The 15,816-nt window shown below is 50.8% G+C and overlaps 7 protein-coding genes across 7 annotated transcripts; 5 read left to right on the top strand and 2 right to left on the bottom strand.

The window, feature by feature from the left end:
- Positions 1 to 203: 203 nt before the first annotated feature.
- Positions 204 to 2,139, top strand: N7446_009144 (questin oxidase family protein; the record flags this gene model as incomplete). The annotated part of the gene is made up of 5 exons (XM_058517889.1): positions 204 to 528; positions 603 to 905; positions 972 to 1,331; positions 1,384 to 1,785; positions 1,835 to 2,139. 5 exons carry the CDS (start codon positions 204 to 206, stop codon positions 1,930 to 1,932), a joined length of 1,488 nt encoding a protein of 495 aa, XP_058368677.1. The 3' UTR covers positions 1,933 to 2,139.
- Positions 2,140 to 2,348: 209 nt separating this feature from the next.
- On the top strand, positions 2,349 to 3,797 carry N7446_009143 (uncharacterized protein; the record flags this gene model as incomplete). Its single annotated transcript, XM_058517888.1, has 1 exon — positions 2,349 to 3,797. The coding sequence occupies one exon, from the start codon at positions 2,349 to 2,351 to the stop codon at positions 3,795 to 3,797; it is 1,449 nt and encodes a 482-aa protein (XP_058368676.1).
- Positions 3,798 to 4,278: 481 nt separating this feature from the next.
- Positions 4,279 to 5,765, top strand: N7446_009142 (NAD(+) diphosphatase). The gene is made up of 3 exons (XM_058517887.1): positions 4,279 to 4,424; positions 4,486 to 4,932; positions 5,005 to 5,765. Exons 1-3 carry the CDS (start codon positions 4,328 to 4,330, stop codon positions 5,709 to 5,711), a joined length of 1,251 nt encoding a protein of 416 aa, XP_058368675.1. The 5' UTR covers positions 4,279 to 4,327; the 3' UTR covers positions 5,712 to 5,765.
- A 136-nt stretch (positions 5,766 to 5,901) lies between these two features.
- On the bottom strand, positions 5,902 to 8,034 carry N7446_009141 (uncharacterized protein; the record flags this gene model as incomplete). Its single annotated transcript, XM_058517886.1, has 1 exon — positions 5,902 to 8,034. The coding sequence occupies one exon, from the start codon at positions 8,032 to 8,034 to the stop codon at positions 5,902 to 5,904; it is 2,133 nt and encodes a 710-aa protein (XP_058368674.1).
- Positions 8,035 to 8,183: 149 nt separating this feature from the next.
- On the bottom strand, positions 8,184 to 9,711 carry N7446_009140 (uncharacterized protein; the record flags this gene model as incomplete). The annotated part of the gene is made up of 2 exons (XM_058517885.1): positions 8,184 to 9,269; positions 9,325 to 9,711. 2 exons carry the CDS (start codon positions 9,709 to 9,711, stop codon positions 8,184 to 8,186), a joined length of 1,473 nt encoding a protein of 490 aa, XP_058368673.1.
- A 487-nt stretch (positions 9,712 to 10,198) lies between these two features.
- N7446_009139 (putative flavin dependent monooxygenase) lies at positions 10,199 to 11,710 on the top strand (the record flags this gene model as incomplete). Its single annotated transcript, XM_058517884.1, has 2 exons — positions 10,199 to 10,269; positions 10,318 to 11,710. The coding sequence occupies 2 exons, from the start codon at positions 10,199 to 10,201 to the stop codon at positions 11,708 to 11,710; spliced, it is 1,464 nt and encodes a 487-aa protein (XP_058368672.1).
- A 496-nt stretch (positions 11,711 to 12,206) lies between these two features.
- N7446_009138 (uncharacterized protein) lies at positions 12,207 to 15,785 on the top strand (the record flags this gene model as incomplete). The annotated part of the gene is made up of 5 exons (XM_058517883.1): positions 12,207 to 12,422; positions 12,506 to 13,220; positions 13,270 to 13,943; positions 13,997 to 14,788; positions 14,838 to 15,785. 5 exons carry the CDS (start codon positions 12,207 to 12,209, stop codon positions 15,783 to 15,785), a joined length of 3,345 nt encoding a protein of 1,114 aa, XP_058368671.1.
- Positions 15,786 to 15,816: the final 31 nt, after the last annotated feature.

The raw sequence follows: 15,816 nt of genomic DNA, 5'->3' as shown, positions 1-15,816 counted from the left end.
ATGAAGAACCCAAAACACCAATAATCCAGACCAGATATTACAGTAGTAATTTGGTAAGCATCAGGCCCAGAGCTGCCCAGAAATTGTATACCCATGACGTAGCAACGGAGCACCGAATAACCGAACCCGGGATGATTACATTTAGGAACGGTCCATTGGTCTCTACACACATAGACTGCATCTACCTAGGTACCTATAAGGACATGCTACCCCGGTTCTGTTTCACAACCAGACAAATACTCGCAATCCATCGATCTTCTCCGCAGACTCGCTTTTCATCTCCACTCCCTCGACCGTCATCCTTTAAGCTCTCCCCGCGATTATACACCTCCGCTGCTTATCCTCGTGGCACGATGTCTTCTTCGGCAACAGAGCCGGCTTCAGCTACTAGGATCAATCTCTCCCCCGCTACGGACTCTGGCGTGTTTAGCGCTGGTGTTAGGGAGGATACGGCGCGACTTACGAGTTCCCTTTTGCAGGATGATATGGAGAAGCATCATGTCTTTTTTAATGACCAGGGATTTCATAGTATGTTCTTCTATTTGATCTTCTTCTGAGCTTTTTGGTAAATGTGATATGTGGTTGTTGACACTGTCGTTTAGATCATATACCCCATCTCCTCCTGAGTATTTATGCTTTAGGTGCAACACCTGAGCAGGTAGAGGGTGCCTACAGCCGGAATCAGAGCTATCAGAGACCTGCGATGCCGGCTGATCAGGGTGTTGTCCAGTCTATGCGTGACGTGGATGGATTCCTGGCTGGTATGGGGAAGGAGAAGAATTATTCTAATTATTTGGCGTTTTTCCAGAGTGAGATTGGGGTGAAAGGTGTTGGGGATGTTCTTAGGGAGTACCTTTTTGCTGGGGATGAGAGGGCTGAGACTATGTTGTGTCGCTTGTTTGGTGGTACGTGTTCTATACCTATACCAATACCCCGTTTTGCTATGCTAGACTACAGGCTAACGTATTCAGGTCTGATTCACCCGCTTATCCATCTCTCCTTTGGATTGGAGTTCAATCAGCCTGCCATTGTGGCTCAGGGTTTGGCTCAGACGGCTGTGCATGATGACTGGCTTGGTCGGGCGTTCTTCCTTCCTGCTGAGAAGATGTCTGCTGGTGTTGGTGTGGCTGGCAAAAAGTCGTTGCTCGAGCTTTTGAACGAGTGTCGGGCTGATAAGGCTCTCACTGAGAGTGTTAAGTGGGCTGATAGTAATAAGATCAAGGATGGTGTGATGACCAGAGCTCCAGAGCAGATGATCAAATATGCTGCTCAGTTCACTGTTTCCGAAGATCAGGTTGAAGAGAGACTGGCGGATATGATTAACACAGTCGGTAAGTGTGCATCGGTATCCTTTCATGAGCCGTTGCTGATTCGTCTTGTCAGTCTACTACACCAGCGCCGCACAGCGTCCGACCCGAGAAATGAAACTTGACTTCTTCTTCATTCACTGTGTCAACTCATCCATCTTCTTCTCCAAGATCATCAACCTCCCATACCTGGATCAGCGATCAAAGCTGCGCCTCATGGAATGGAAAGGACGCATCGACCTACTGATGTATGTCTCACGCGGGTCACCAGACCTCCTCCTGGACGAGGTAGCCAGATACCCTATCAAGGAAGACTGGCCCCAAATCTTCGGACGCGCCGTGACCCATGGCACAGATGACGGACATCTCGCCAAGCTGGCCCGAGCAGTGGCCCACGGCCAGCGGGTCTGCCAAGGGGTCGAGAATAAGCATCAGATGCCGATCCATGGGGATATGTGGCTGAGAATCGGGAACATCGGTAAGTCGCTCCTCTTTTAGCTTTGTCACGCTAGCCTAATTCTCAACAGCTGTCGACTCCACCGTTGAGGAAGGGGAGAGAGGGATGTGGGTCCGATCCACTGGCTTTGATGAGGCCTGGGAGCCTCAGGGACGCGCGCATATGTGATTGAAATGCTTTGCTTTGAATAATCTCCAGATTGTAGCTGAAAAAGTATGCTTTGCTACATGTTATAGCCAAATTGATCGAGGTTGAAGTACAGTGTGGTTCCACTCCGGGAGCTGCGGTGGGTCTCTTGACGCCAGCGGCTCAACGGGATAGGGATTGTAGATGCTTTGAGCATAGAATTGGAGATCTGACCGTGAGAGTATATCACAGCCTGAGGCCAAGAGAGACATGAGATAAGGCAAACGGATAACAATAGGAGGATGGATAGGAGAAGAGAAGAGAGAAGAAGACGACGCAAACACAACTGGACATACATTGGGGATCACGTAAAGTGGGGCACCCCAACGACTCTCACTTTTCCTTTCTTCATCTTTCATATCTCCATATCATCTTCGCTTCATTATCTTCACTTCAATATGCCGAACGATGATCAATCTAGCTCAAACCGGGACTACTCCAGGGATGAGAGCAACCCGTTCGTCGCCTTCCGGCGCTACGCTGATGAACAGGTCTCCACAATGCTTCAATCTATCACAGGACTGCCCTCGATGGTAACGCCACCTCACAACAACCGCTGGGAAATTTTCGTAGACGATCACGGCTACGAAAGCAGGACCTCTCGTCAGAGAACCGGCGATAATACAGGAGAAAAGGGCTATTCGACAGACCGAGATGGAGGAAATGGTTATTCGGGAGGAGATGACAACACACGCAACCCAGCCAACACATCACATCCTAGGTCACGCTGGTTCGAGCATGATGACCCATGGAACTCGCAGTCATGGAGAAAATGGTGCAATGGACCATCCGACTTTTTCGGCCTCGATTCCTTCTTCAACCGCTTCTGGCTTGAGGATCGCTTCTTCCCCTTTGCGTCGCATCTCATGAATCCCAACCGCAGCTTCTTCCTCCCAGATATGTTCGATGATACCGATTCGCCGACCTGGCCGATCGCCTATATTATGTTCAGCCCGTACTCGCCTCTCCACCTAGAACGCCAAGCACAATATCGCGCTTACCGTGAAAAAGGCGTTTTCTCCTCGATTATGTCGACTTTGAGTTTGGATTCCGACCGTGCCTCTTCGGAACCGCAGTGGCGAGAAGCCTTTGAGGATTTACTTCGGCTTGAAAACGGAAAGTCGATGCTCACTCGTGATGCCTCCGCGGCACCGGAGACTGGGAAGGATTGGCTCCAGGGTCTGGTGAAGCGCGGAAGCCTGGGTGACCGATGGAAGTATGTACCTGGCACAGAGGGTCAGCCTTGGTCAGGTATTACTTTCTCTGGCCGTGCGGAGCAGGATCGGTCTCTATCCGAGAAAGAGGAAGAGCCCGTGGATCGGAAGAACGAGCAAGAGGCTGCTGAAAGTGAGCTTGACCTGTATCAGCGCTTCTTGCATGATATCGAAAACCGCGAGCGTGAATTCTTCCGCGGTGCGTCTGAAAGCCCTCTCCTGCGCATGCTCCTCGAAGAGCGACGACAACAGCAGGAGGAACTTGAGAAATACAGACGCAGTGTTCCCAAGGTACAAGATGAGCAAAGCAGTGATGGCAATGAGACCTGGCTAGAGCTTGTCTCTGGTGGAACTGTTCCTGAAACGCCCTCAAACTCATCGACCGAGACCGTGAACGAGAGGATTGGATCGCCCTCAGAACCAGCACAGTCTCGTGTCATCTCTACCATGACCCGAACAGAACGCGTTCGACTTCCCGATGGCTCGGTTGAAAGCAAGATTTTCAAAACCAAGCGTTTTGCAGACGGTCGTGAGGAAACCGACTCGTCTGTCGAGGTATCTCATCCTCAGCCGGAAGATAACAAGTCTGATGAATCTGGTCGATCCAAGAACGGCTGGTTCTGGAAAGACTAAATCGATTTCTGTCTACTTCGTGGTACAACGACAAAACTGTCCATATGGGCCTCAGTGACCCCAAAACTCGAGACTATCATTTCGATTGCTCACCAGCGTGCTTTACTTTCTCATTTCAGGTGTTTCAATTTCAACTCCAAACTGGCTTGCATGGATTCGCGAGGACTTTCGGTTATGTGGCGCTTTCTTGTTCACTACTTGATTTTTGTTTCGAGGCACAAGCTCTGTATCTACTCAAATATCTTTACTTTCGTGGAAATTGCATTCGTACGCTGTACAACAATCTATCGAACAGACACACTTTGCCCATTAATTTGGATATTCCACAGAATATATTAGACAAGTGAAGTGTATCATCAACAGGAACAGACGTCCTTTATCTGCCAAGACTCCTCGGCACAACTCCGCTTCCCCGCCCTCCGCCGCTGATTAATGCGAGTTCGACCGGTTTCCAACTTCAGAATACTTCTGAATAGACACAAAATTGTGCCTTTTTGATCTGCAAGCACTGGATATTGAGCACAGGCATAATGACCACAACTCCTCAGATCCCCGCCCCGGCTCACACGCTCGCGGATTCCATGTTGTCCCGCCACTTCGGAAGAGAGACGGTGAACTACTTCTCCAGTATGGAACTTGCCCAGGACGACACATATATGTGCGATAGCAATACTAAAACATGGCCCAGGCTCTCCGATAAACCGTTTATCATTCCTGCGCTCTGACCACCCATTCCTCTCCGCGGCCTTGAAGCACCCATCCGCCCGATTCGTCCTCTTGAACAACCTTGCGCCTTTAACTCCGTCGCCTGCGCAGCTGCACTATGCTAAGTATGATGAGGTGCGCAAGCTTGTGCCGAATGACATCTTCGATGTCTCTGAGGAGGATATGATCAAGAACTTTGATTCGCGCAAGACGCATCCTACCTTGATCTTCCTCGGTCTGGACGAGAGTCTTAAGGAAGGTGGATTTACATGGAAGATTTACTCCGGGACACCTTATTTCGCAGTCGATGTGACGCCCAAGGGCTCGGAAGAACAGCAGACTGCAGCGAAGGATGTGATCAGTGCCATGGAGGCGAAGGGACTGTCTTTCTTCCAGGCGCGGGTTGTCATGTCCTTCTCTGCCGATGAAGGTATGTCTAAACCCACCGAGGCCTAATGTAGACCATATAACGAGAAACATAAGACTAACCCGCTGAAAACAGCCGCTATCTATGCCCAGGCGCGCGCTCTGATGGACTGGAATACCCGCAACACCTTCTGCGGAACATGCGGATACCCCACACTAGGCGTGAACGCAGGCACAAAGCGTGCATGCCCACCAACAGATATCGCCCTCGCAGCCACCGGCAAGACGGGGGAAAGACCAGCCTGCAACACCCGCACGACACTGTCAAACCTATCCTTCCCGCGCACCGACCCGACGATCATCGTAGCCGTCGTCTCCGCCGACGGCAAGCGCATCCTCCTCGGCCGGTCGAAGCGCTTCCCACCAAATTGGTACTCAACACTAGCCGGCTTCATCGAGCCAGCTGAATCAATTGAAGATGCCGTGCGGAGAGAAGTGTGGGAGGAAGCAGGCGTGACGCTGTCGCGGGTTGTTATTCACTCGTCGCAGCCTTGGCCGTATCCCGCCAACTTGATGATTGGCGCTATTGCCCAGGTGAGTGATCCGGCTCATGAGACGATCTCTCTGCAGCATGACCCTGAGCTAGAGGATGCGAAGTGGTTTGAGATTGAGGAGGTTGAGGAGGCTTTGAGAGTTGGGACTAGTGACCTGAGTGCTCAGGCTGGGCCGGAGTATAAGGAGGGTGGTTTGCGGTTGCCGCCTCCTACTGCTATTGCTAATCAGTTAATTCGGGCTGCTGTTAGTGCCGAGTATTTTGCTGTTGATAAGCAGTCTAAGATTTAGATTTAGTAGATGTTGCATAGGTACATAGAGAATAGAGGTGTACATTGAATTGGGTCTATTATGGTTACTTTTTTGTATTTTGGTTGTGTTTCCAACGGTCCTCTTTGAGGCATGTCCTGACACTATCCACTATCCACATTGATACCCATTCACTAGCTATGAAACATGAGAAACGACAGAGCAGCCAATTTCATGGGTTAGAGTACACAGTACCATCCCGCAACTCGTGAATGCTATCAGTCCCTCTGCTATTCGGAGACCCAACCTCAATGTAGCGAGTACCATCCCTCAGCGAATGAATAGTAACTCGTCCACTCCGTCCTCTACGAGAGCGTCGCGAACTCCGGGTAGAATCCGGGCTTCCCGACTCACTGAGCGGAACCGACATTTCACGATCCATGCTTTCCCTCTCGATCGAAGCTTGAAGCTGATGATCCGCAACGCGAGCCGAGCCGATTTCGGTATACCACTGACGCAAGTCTGCCCCGTATTCACTTTCCTCTGAGTCATATTCGACAGGAGGTCCATTGATCTGGGCGTCGGGGCGTGAGTCATCGAAGACGGCCCAGGCGCTGGTTTCCGCACTGACGATCATCACGGTGTGGTTGAAGCTTCGAACTTTGAAGTCACGGAGCAAAACGGCGTTGCCTTCGACTAATGATGGGAAGGTCGATTTGTAGCGTCGGAAGATCTGGGCGTGGAGAGTGGTGCCGGCCATGGAGGGGTCTGTCAACTGGATGGTCATGAACCAATCCTTTGTGCCTGTTTTGGCTTTGACGATTGGGGAAACTTCGTGGACGATTGAAATGGTGTCTACCAGAGCATTGTAGTGATCAATGAGTGTGGCGAGGGGAGCGAAATAAGAATGCTTGCTGCGTAATCCGGAGGCACTGCGATCGGGAATTGTAGGCTGCGGCGCTGTCACGAGCACTTCCGGTGTTTCTGCGACTTCAGTGCCGATGACAACCTCCAAGGATTGGCGTTCGCTTGGGTGATCTGTTGCACTGTCGAGACCATACTGACTTTCCTCGGCGTGGTGTACGTTGTCTGGCTCAGGAATATCATCCATTTCTGGCGGAAGCGAACCAGCAGTACGCATATGCGGGAGAGATACGTCAAGGTCCACAGGTTCATCTCGTTCACCAGCCGTGGGTGCCTTAGGTTCAACATGACTCTGATTAGGCAACGCAGAATCTTGAGTAGAGTCTGAGGTCGGGAGTTGTTGCTCGGATAGAGAAGTGATAATCCCTGATGCTGCAGGCTCGATTTGAGGATCAAGATTGGTAAACTCAGTGGTTATAATGGTTTGTTCGTGCGCCGACACAAAGTCGGCTGTATCCTCAAAGGACGGAGAAACGTACGAATCAGACGGCCCGTCCACATTGAAAAAGGTATCGATCTTTTCGGCGTCAGAGTGTAGGACAGAATCAGCCATATTCTCACTATTTTCAGCTGGTTCCTGGTCCATAGCTTCAGGCACTTTGGGTATACTTTGATAATCATCAAAAGCCTGTTCTTTGTCAGAGCCTTGATTTGAAGCTGCTTCCAGCTGTGACCCGAGGCTAGCTATCAAACCAGAGTCTCGATCGTCTGGCTCTTCGTCCTCAAACTCTGCCAGCGGGGCATCAGCATCCTGTTCCGCATTGACTGAAGCAACTTCCTGTTGATGTTCCGGGGCACCTTCGTCTCCCGAAAATCCATCAAATGGTGATTCGTCAGCCTTGTCGCTGTCATGCACTCGACCATCTTGGTCATCGGATTCATAGTCGTTCTTTTCTTTGCTTTCTTCGCTTTGATCGCTGTCGTACGATTCCTCTGCGCTCCGCGTTCTATCGGCATACCGTGGTCCGGACTGGCCAGATTCGGGGCTTTCTGAACGCTCGTCTTGCTCATGAAGTTGATAAGTGGAGACCGGTGGGTGACCAGGAGCAGGTTCATCCTCACTGTCGCTGTCCAGCACGATTACTTCCTGGGTCTTCGGGCGGGAGGGGAAGCTCCGGTATTGTTCTGATTCATCCTGGCTAGAATTGTCGACGTTAGATTCCTCGTCGCTGAATTCTTCTTGTTCCGGCCGTGTGCCCAAACGGGGTACATAGTGGTCCTCCTCATCATCGTAGTCATATTGTGAGTCATAATCGTCGGCTTGTTCTTCGTACTGTTCTTCTCCTTCAGCCATTTCATCGTCTTCTTCGACGTAGCTTTGACTGCGCGAGCGAGGAGGAACGTTTGAAGCTGGAGATGATCCATCAACTTCATCTCCACTTCCGAGGTCTTCGGGGGTCTTCGCATTGAGTTTGTTTTCATGGATTGTATCCGCATCCATGGCGGATGTCGGATGTTGTTGGCCAGCTGACTGAATCTCTACTTCGGAATTTGATAAGGGCTCTCCCTCATTATCAACCTCGCCTTCAGGCTGAACGGACCGCACATCGTCGTGGAGGTCTCCATCCTCCCGTTGATGGTCACGATCTTTCACGGACAACATTTCGGGGGCTGTTCTTCATTTGACTGTTCAACTTCGTCGGCATTTCCAATTTCAACATCAGCCTGAACAATAATTGGTTCATCGACGGTCAACCGGTGATCGGTCATCCCAACTTCTTGTTCATCTGGTAGATCTTCTAATCCTGTAGACCGTGGCGCAATGTCCTGGAGAAGAGACTCCGCATCAAGAACGGGTTCCTCCTGGAGGGATGCAACATTTGACTGGACCGATTCCATTGCAAGTGGTTCAAGGGATTCGGTGGCATGGGTCTCGTGCGTCTCCTGGGTCTCAACTGAGGGTCCAGAGTGTGATGTGATGGTGGTTGTTTCAGCAGCAACAGAACGAATCGCTTCGGTTTGCGCAGACGCGGACCATGATGTGAAATATCCACTTGAATTAGCGTGATTTGACACCAGTGGCGAGGGGATTGGAAGTCCAGGAGAGGGAATAGGTCGGATCTGTGGTGTGTCTGTTGGAAGATGAAAAGGCGGAGGTCCTCGCCCCGGGATATCGACTGATTCATGAGGTGTATTGTTGCTTAACGCGCCCGCACGTCTCTCAATGATGCTACCCGTAAGTTCAAGGGAAGGCTTCGCAAACACTGACAGGGCCTCTGCCGGTGCATTCTCGAGGTCGGCTTGAGTAGCAGCAGCATCTGCCATCGGTTCGTCCGAAGATTGACCCTCCGCATCCTCCGCGTCAAGTTCTTGTTCCAAGGTCTGTTCCCACCAATCCACGGGAAGTTCTTGTTCGACAGAGCTCTCCGGCTCATCGATCAGACGCCAATCCTCCCTTTGCAAGCTGTACCGCGGACGTTTCCTTCCTTTCCCAGGCACAAAGCCATCGTCTTCCGCAAAAGGGTCACGCGAGGTATCGATAACTCCACCAAAGGAGTTGCGAGCGGACCGCATGAATGCCGGTGATCCCCAAGAGCCTGTACCAGGCGCTGTATCCAATCCATGCTTGGCTGTGTGACGAACGGGGGTTGACGGAGGTGCGAGTTGGACATGATCTGGCACCGTCGGCTGTGGCTCAACGCTGATTATCAACGGAGGATCGGAGGATCGGTGAACCTTTATGGGCCATTGTCAATTCTGGAAGACGCGGAGCAAGAGGAGAGTTACTTACCTCGAGAGACACAGCATCTTCAAAGTGTGCACCACACGCGATAGACCTCCCCGGTGTTTGCTCGGCGGCTTCATTGCTAACAAACTTGGAATTTGCCAAAGAAAGATGAACTGTATCCCTTATTCCGACATGCGACTCTGCGATCTTCTGCGCGACGCGTCCATGAAATGTGGCCTTCACTTGTCCGTTCGGCCGTCGTAGGCGGGCGTCCGGCTCTGCCAACAAAAGGCTCAGAGACTTATTTGAGGATGAGTAGGGCCAGATAAGTGTTACAACTGCGACAATAAACTTTTCGCTCGGTTGCGCAAGGTCTGGAGAAAGCTGGGCGATCGGGACCTGTGTCAAATGCGCCAGCGCATTCGGTGAAGATTGTTCGATCGCGTCCATTACGCCGGTTTTGCGCGACTTCAACTCCAGCGGATAGCCATCGAGAGGAACATATGGGACGAAATAAAGATGTAAGTAAAAATGTGAGGGAAAGACAGAGGTGAAGGAGGGAAGTGTTGAGATCAAAGAAAGTCGGGAGCTTCAGCTTTGTGCTGTCGTAATACAGGTGTATCACTAGGCTGCTACTATGTGTAAGGTCTGTATTGGTGGAACAGAATTACACCGCTTCAAACAATGAAGTGTGTCTTTTTTGTTGGGCTTAAAGTGTACGATTATTCCAATTCTTGTCATATATACTCTTTATTTGAGCTTATTGAGCTTGCATTATACCAATCCCTAGCTACAATAGCCTCATTTCTATACTCTAATCTGTTGTACCTCGATAAGATGTGGGCACATAGCTCCACAATGGCGCCAGCGCTCCCCTCCATCTCGCATCTGACACTCTTTTGCTACAACCGTACGGAATAGTGACTCTCTACAGAGAATGTCACTCACAAATCCCATCCGCCGAGTGGCTGTTATTGGCGCTGGGCCATCTGGCCTGGCTTCAGTCAAGTATGTGGGTGATATCTTGTACCACTGCGTAGCATGCTGACACCCCAGGTACCTGCTCGCGGAGAAACACTTCGATCAAATCGAGGTCTTTGAGCAAAGAAGCTCAGTCGGTGGAGCCTGGAACCACAATCCAAGTTCAGCCAAGACCGGGATGTCAACTACTGTCCCTCATCTAACCCCCCACGAGCCACTCGAGAAACCGATATGGATCGATGGGGCTGAGGGAAAGCGTGAGGCAACTTTCGTGTCCCCGCTTTATGATCTACTGGAAACCAATATCCCTAAGGAATTGATGCGTTACTCAGACCAGGAATGGCCATCGGAAACCCAGCTATTCCCCAAACACCGGACGGTGAAGCAGTACCTTGAGGATTATGCCAAGGATATCAAATCACTCATTCAATTCGAGACCCAAGTATTGGATGTGAAACTCAAGGATGCAGGCTTGAGCACCTGGGATTTAACAGCAAAGAATCTTTATACCGGCGCTGAAATAACTCGGACTTATGATGCAGTTGTGGTTGCAAGCGGTCATTTCACCGTCCCCTATCTACCGGGTACCCCAGGTATAGAGGTTTGGGATGCATCTTACCCTGGGACTATCACCCATTCCAAATTCTATGACTCACCAGAAACCTTCCGGGGTAAGAAGGTTGTTGTGGTCGGCAGCTCTGCTTCAGGTCTTGACATTGGTGCCCAAATCAACGAAGTGAGCAAAGGCAGAGTGGTGGTTTCCCAGAAGTCCGAATCATATTTGGCTGCATCTTCAGCTGGCAATCAAATCATTTGCCCAGAGATAGTCGAGTTTCTTCCCCCGGCAACACATAACCGAGGCATCAAATTTGCAGACGGCCACATTGAAGAACAGATCGACGCGATTGTTTTCTGTACTGGTTATTTCTATTCATTCCCTTTCTTGTCTTCGCTCAACCCACCAGTTGTCACCCATGGATGGCGAACGACAAACATATATCAGCAATTATTTTATACAGAGCACCCGACGCTCGCGTTCCCTGTTCTTCCGCAACGGGTCATTCCGTTCCCCATGGCAGAGGCCCAAGCTGCTGTATTCTCTCGTGTGTGGTCTGCGCGGCTTACACTTCCACCCAAAAATGCTATGCGAGAATGGGAGGATGCTGAAATCAACAAGAAAGGGGATGGGAAAGCATTCCATATCCTTCACTTTCCCGCGGATGCAGATTATCTGAACTTCCTCCACGACTGGGCGAAAAAGGCGAATTTACGCCCAGGCTTGTCAAATGATGGACAAGGCAAACTCGGTCCTTGGTGGGGTGAGAGGGAAAGATGGATGCGAGCTCTTTTCCCCGACATTAGACGAGCTTTCGTGAAGAGGGGAGCTGAGAGAGGCGAGATCAGGAGCCTCGCAGAAATCGGGTTCGACTTTGAAGAGTGGAAAAGGGAACAAGGTCCCCGCTTATGATTAGCATACAAACTCCACATAGACATAGACTACGCTGTGACTGTGAGAATGAAAGAGAAATAGACGAGATTTGGTATAGATCTAGCGAAGTTGTATACGGCGAATAGTGACGTGGTGGTTGCTAAAGGCGAATGTTTCTCCAATCTCCATTCAAACTTCGAGCAATCGATAAAACATATATAATTAGTTTGATAGAGAATTTGATCAGAGCCACTCTTATTTGCCTTCCTATACTTGCAAGTGTAGACTTCTCGCTATTCAACATTGGCAATGTAGGGCTACCGATAAGCTCATCACGTGAAGCGCCTGTTATCCATCCGCCCGTCGCGCCGTTCGGTTACTCTCTTTCATACCTCGACGGGAAACGTTGGATGTCTCCTGATATTTGTATGTGGCCGGGATCAATACAGTTGCTCACTGGAGCTTATCCTAAGTATCCAATCTACATTCCATCGCCCCGTCATGCCATCTCCCAGACCCAGGTCGCCCGCATATGATGTCCCGAGCTCACTCTCCCACCCTCAACAACCGAAACACCGGAAGTTCTAGAAGATGTGCTGACTCACCTGGAGCTGGACCTACAATCACGACTGATAGTAGTGACAGCAGCGATAACAGCGAAGCAGAGGACGAGTGGCCTATTAAGAGCATCCTGCGCGAAACCGATACACATTACCTCATTGACTGGGAGGGTCCTTACGAACCAACTTGGGTGAGTCGCATTACGCGACTGCTCTTTAAGAAGCTCACATAGTAACGCGCCGAGCTTAGACTAACACACGCCTTTTCACCTAGGAACCCAAAGAGAACGCCAGCGAGCTTGCTATTGAGGTCTGGGAGAAGTGGAAAGCCCGCAATTCAAGAGCTGGTCCAATTATCATCTCCTCTGATAGCAGCTTACAACAAGAGGTTCACAGCAGCAGCCCCAGCAGCAACCCCAGTCGCAGTCGCAGCCCCGGCCAATTTCGGAGTGAAGACGCCAAACCTCTGAGTGAAGAGGGTGATCGCAGCTCACGAGCGTCCTCGGCATTGTTTGTAAAGCAGGACGATCTTCCGGAAATACTTGAATCCATTGAAGCCCACCTCGTCCCAGCTTCAAACCTCGCTCGAGCGTCCCTCGATTATTCCTCAGACGACTTACGACCACGACACCGCTCTTCTTCTTTTGAGACTATATCCGAAGCTTCTCCGCCCCCCGAGGACCTCCCACCGGCCGAGTGTGAAGAAGTCGCTGCAGGTGATCCGCTGCAAAACACTCAAGTGCAGGTCCCTACTTCTGATCTGAATTCTTTGATTGCCAGAGAGCCTCCGCACTGGCAATTCAATCATAACAGCACTTTGGCGTCAGTTATTCCAAATACACCAGGCACCTACAAAGGTTACAAAGCTAGCGAAGTAGCCGAGACGCCCGCTGGGTCACCATCTGCGAAAAGCAATATCTCGTTTGACACTCCCAATCTTTACAGTACATTGATCTCCCAACCTTTCCCATCACGTGGTCCAATTGAAGGTATTTGCACCTCCTGAGCAAGGCCCATACTTTGCTTATTTTCCTACAGAAGCGAAAATTCCAAAACCAAGATATTTGGGCACGATCCCAGAAACAATCTTCCGTCCTTCACAGCAACGAAAATTGAGTGGAGAAGTTTTTGATCAACCGAGCCATTCATTTTCTAGCCTTTTCCCTGCACGGTCATCACGCCAAACGATGGATGAAAGAGAGACCAAGCCCCCGCTCGGTGATCTACCCGGGTCTACTCCAAGAGAAAGAATTCGCAACGCATGGGCCCAACTGAACGTAGAACCCCAATCCGCGGGAACTCAAACGGCCAGTGGAATTGACACCCCATCATCCGTGGGGGATATCGAGGCATCAATGCCAGTGACGGTCCCTGAAACAACCGCACCACTCAGTGTCAGAGCTGAGGCGAACCCGTTTTCCCACACTGCAGTTCATCATGCTCATTCGTCTCTACTGCCACCGTCGGAGCTAGCCCATGGTCATCTAGGTCAACCCTCGATGCAAACCATTCATCCAAGTGCGTTGACGGCCACAGGCACGGAAGAGATCGTGCCAGGATCGGTCCTCCTCGGGCCCTCCGAATTTGCTGTCACTCTTCCAATGGACTCTCGGGTAAAGGATGACTATGAACGAGTGTTGGCAGACGCAGCCACAAGCATTCGCCGGTTCTTCGTTGGTTTCCAGTCTGATAGCCAAATACCAGTTTCTGAGGTGAGTGAACGTCGTGCCTGAGATATCATTCCGACATCTAACATCTTTTTTAGCGGGAACATCTCCAACAAAAGATGCGGGAGGTTGTTATGCAGCTGAACAACGTTTCAACTCATCCAGACCTTAACATTGCAAATCATCTCAAAGACTCTGATTCGGACCCTGAGAAGGAGGCATCCTGGGCCGAATACTCCAGTGCGAAGTTCCTCTTCCTTGGTCATCTCATGGATGCCGTGGAAACGCATGAGCTTCATGTGATCATTGCGGTTCAAGACGAGAAGAAACAGGCAGTTATTGAGCGTTATCTGCTAGGGAAAGGCTTTGCATACACCAGACCCCGCGATGACATGGGCCGCACTCTGGAAGTATCCCTGTCGAGGGGGCCACTCAGCTTTGGTATCCATTCCAGCGAGAGCGTGCGCGAACTTTACAAGCCACCATCTGCCATTTTTGCATTAGATGCTTCTTTCAACCCTAAGAGCCCGTCCATGCAACACATCCGAACTACCTATGCCCGAAACGGAAACTTGCTCCCTGTCATCTGGTTCCTCGTTGCGAACACCAGTGAACACATCCAACGCTGTTTGCCGGATTTGCCCGAGCCAGAGCGATTGCATTGGCTTGTTCATTACACTGCCCGTTTTCACGACGAGGTCGGTGATCTCCAGGATGATGCGCTGGGTGTACATGAGGACGCCGAAGAGATTCTCACATACCTCCTGGATAGTGTTGCCGGCTGGCCACTTGCCACGATTGAGCCTTTGGCCTTTGTGTCCAAGGAGGAACTGGAGTCGTCAACCCCTTCATCTGGCTCTTCACTCCCACAGACCCAGAAACGGTCACTAGTAAGTTTACCGTGTAGCTATTTCTTAAGATTGACTAACTCCGTGGCAGGACGATGAAAGTGAGGATCACACGTCAAAGCGCGCACGAGTCGATACTCAAGACAACAGTCAATGGACCGAGTCAACGAAGCCTCCAAGCCAAACATTGTATAACGATTTGGAGTCACTGGAGAAAGTTCTCATCCAGACGAAGCACGCCCACGCGACTGAGAAAGAGCAATTGCAGACAGAGTTAGCTCAAGTGCGTGCTCAGGCGAAAGAAATGGAACTGGCATTCGGCAAACTACAACACCGGTTCGAGACTCGGACCGAACAAGTCCACATGGTTCGCAAAGAGCGTGATGCATTGGCTGCGTACAAAACAACCCTTGAGCAAAACCTCGAAAAGCGGGAGCGGGAGGTATTCACTTTGAAAGAAGAAAAGAAAGTACTCAGGCATGAACTTGAAGAAGCCAGAGAAACGATCAAAGCTGGCGGTGGTAGCGCTGCTGAACTGGAGACAGCACGCGGCGAAATCCGTCGCCTAACTACGGAAAATGAGGACCTCAGTCGCAAGGCTACTTACGAAGCGAAACGGTCTGAATATACTAGAGAGCAGTATCAAACTGCATCTACAGCGGCAGCTCAATCAGGCAATGAAAGCCGTCTACTGACATCCGAAAACGAGGATTTGAAGCGCAAAGCCGATCAGAACAAGCTCAAACTTCGCGAACTAAACATCAAGGACAACACTGCTCGCCATCTCGCTCGGAACAAAGAGCTGGAATTGACATTAGCGGCGCGTGACGAACTCCTACGCAGAAAGGAAGAGGAGCTTCGTGAAATCCGCAAAAATCGACCATCCACCCGCTCAACGAGCACTCAGCCACGAAGCCCTAAGATCTCCGCCAGCAGTCGTCCAACTAGCCCAGGTGTTGGCCATAACGGCAATGGCCACAACGGTGGTCTTCCGGGTAGAGGCAGCGCACTGCGATTTAGCTCAGAAATGCGGTTTTGAAAACTCTCAGGGGCCTCCTCTCCCCACCCCC

The sequence above is a fragment of the Penicillium canescens genome (genome assembly GCF_028828765.1).
Source record: "Penicillium canescens strain IBT 15451 chromosome Unknown utg000006l_segment0_segment0, whole genome shotgun sequence".
Lineage (NCBI taxonomy): Eukaryota > Fungi > Ascomycota > Eurotiomycetes > Eurotiales > Aspergillaceae > Penicillium > Penicillium canescens.
The sequence above is the reverse complement of the archived record's forward strand: the minus strand, read 5'-3'. Positions and strand labels throughout refer to the sequence as shown.